Raw genomic sequence first — 663 nt, forward strand, 5'->3', positions numbered from 1 at the left:
ACTGGATGTGACTCCTCCCCTTCCCGGGACGCCAGGATGGGGGTGTCACTTTAAACTCCACAATGATTTCTTTATCCAGGAATATGGAGAGAGTGACACCGCCATCGTATTGGGTAACGCAGTTGGGTGGTAGGGGGAAAGTTCTGGAGTCGAGGTGTCACCGGTGGCCCACCCCAAGTGATTTCAGCTTGTCCCAAGTAGGCAAAAAAAGGTAATATAAGTTTTGGGTGGAGCTGGCCTTTAACCCTTTGAAGGTTCAGCAGGGTGGGCTGGGGGGCTGGTGACCCCACAGTTCCAGCAGCTTCATCCGCTCGGCCGGTGGCGTAGAGAAGTAAAGCGCCTGCTCCTCGGAGTACTTCTCCTCCGCCGGCAGCACATCCCGGTACTTCCCATCCCGCCAGTTAAAGTTGAAGTTCTCCAGCAGGCGGATCCGGTCCTCCCGGCTGGGGACACAGTCTATGGGCACAGCCTGCTCCAAGCCGGGGGCCCGAACGTCGGTGAACACCAGAACAGCGCGGATGGCGAACCACCCACCGTACTGCGGGTGAATGCAAACGCCGAACATCTTCTGCAACACAAAGACACACAAAGGGAGGATCAGGACAGAGCCAGCAACTGAGATCCAACATATGGGGGGGGGGGGGGGGGGGCGCCCACTCCCCC

At 58.4% G+C, this 663-nt stretch overlaps 1 protein-coding gene across 1 annotated transcript in view; it reads right to left on the reverse strand.

The window, feature by feature from the left end:
• Nucleotides 1-250: 250 nt before the first annotated feature.
• MMACHC (methylmalonic aciduria (cobalamin deficiency) cblC type, with homocystinuria) overlaps nt 251-663 on the reverse strand; it is a 6243-nt gene continuing 5830 nt past the window's right edge. Inside the window, exon 4 of the mRNA XM_018572320.1 lies at nt 251-568. Coding sequence (XP_018427822.1) covers nt 257-568 — 312 coding nt within the window. The 3' untranslated portion in view covers nt 251-256. The remainder of the gene's footprint in view (nt 569-663) is intronic.

Source organism: Nanorana parkeri, unplaced genomic scaffold, assembly GCF_000935625.1.
Source record: "Nanorana parkeri isolate BGI_ZX_2015 unplaced genomic scaffold, ASM93562v1 scaffold1997, whole genome shotgun sequence".
NCBI classification, from domain to species: domain Eukaryota; kingdom Metazoa; phylum Chordata; class Amphibia; order Anura; family Dicroglossidae; genus Nanorana; species Nanorana parkeri.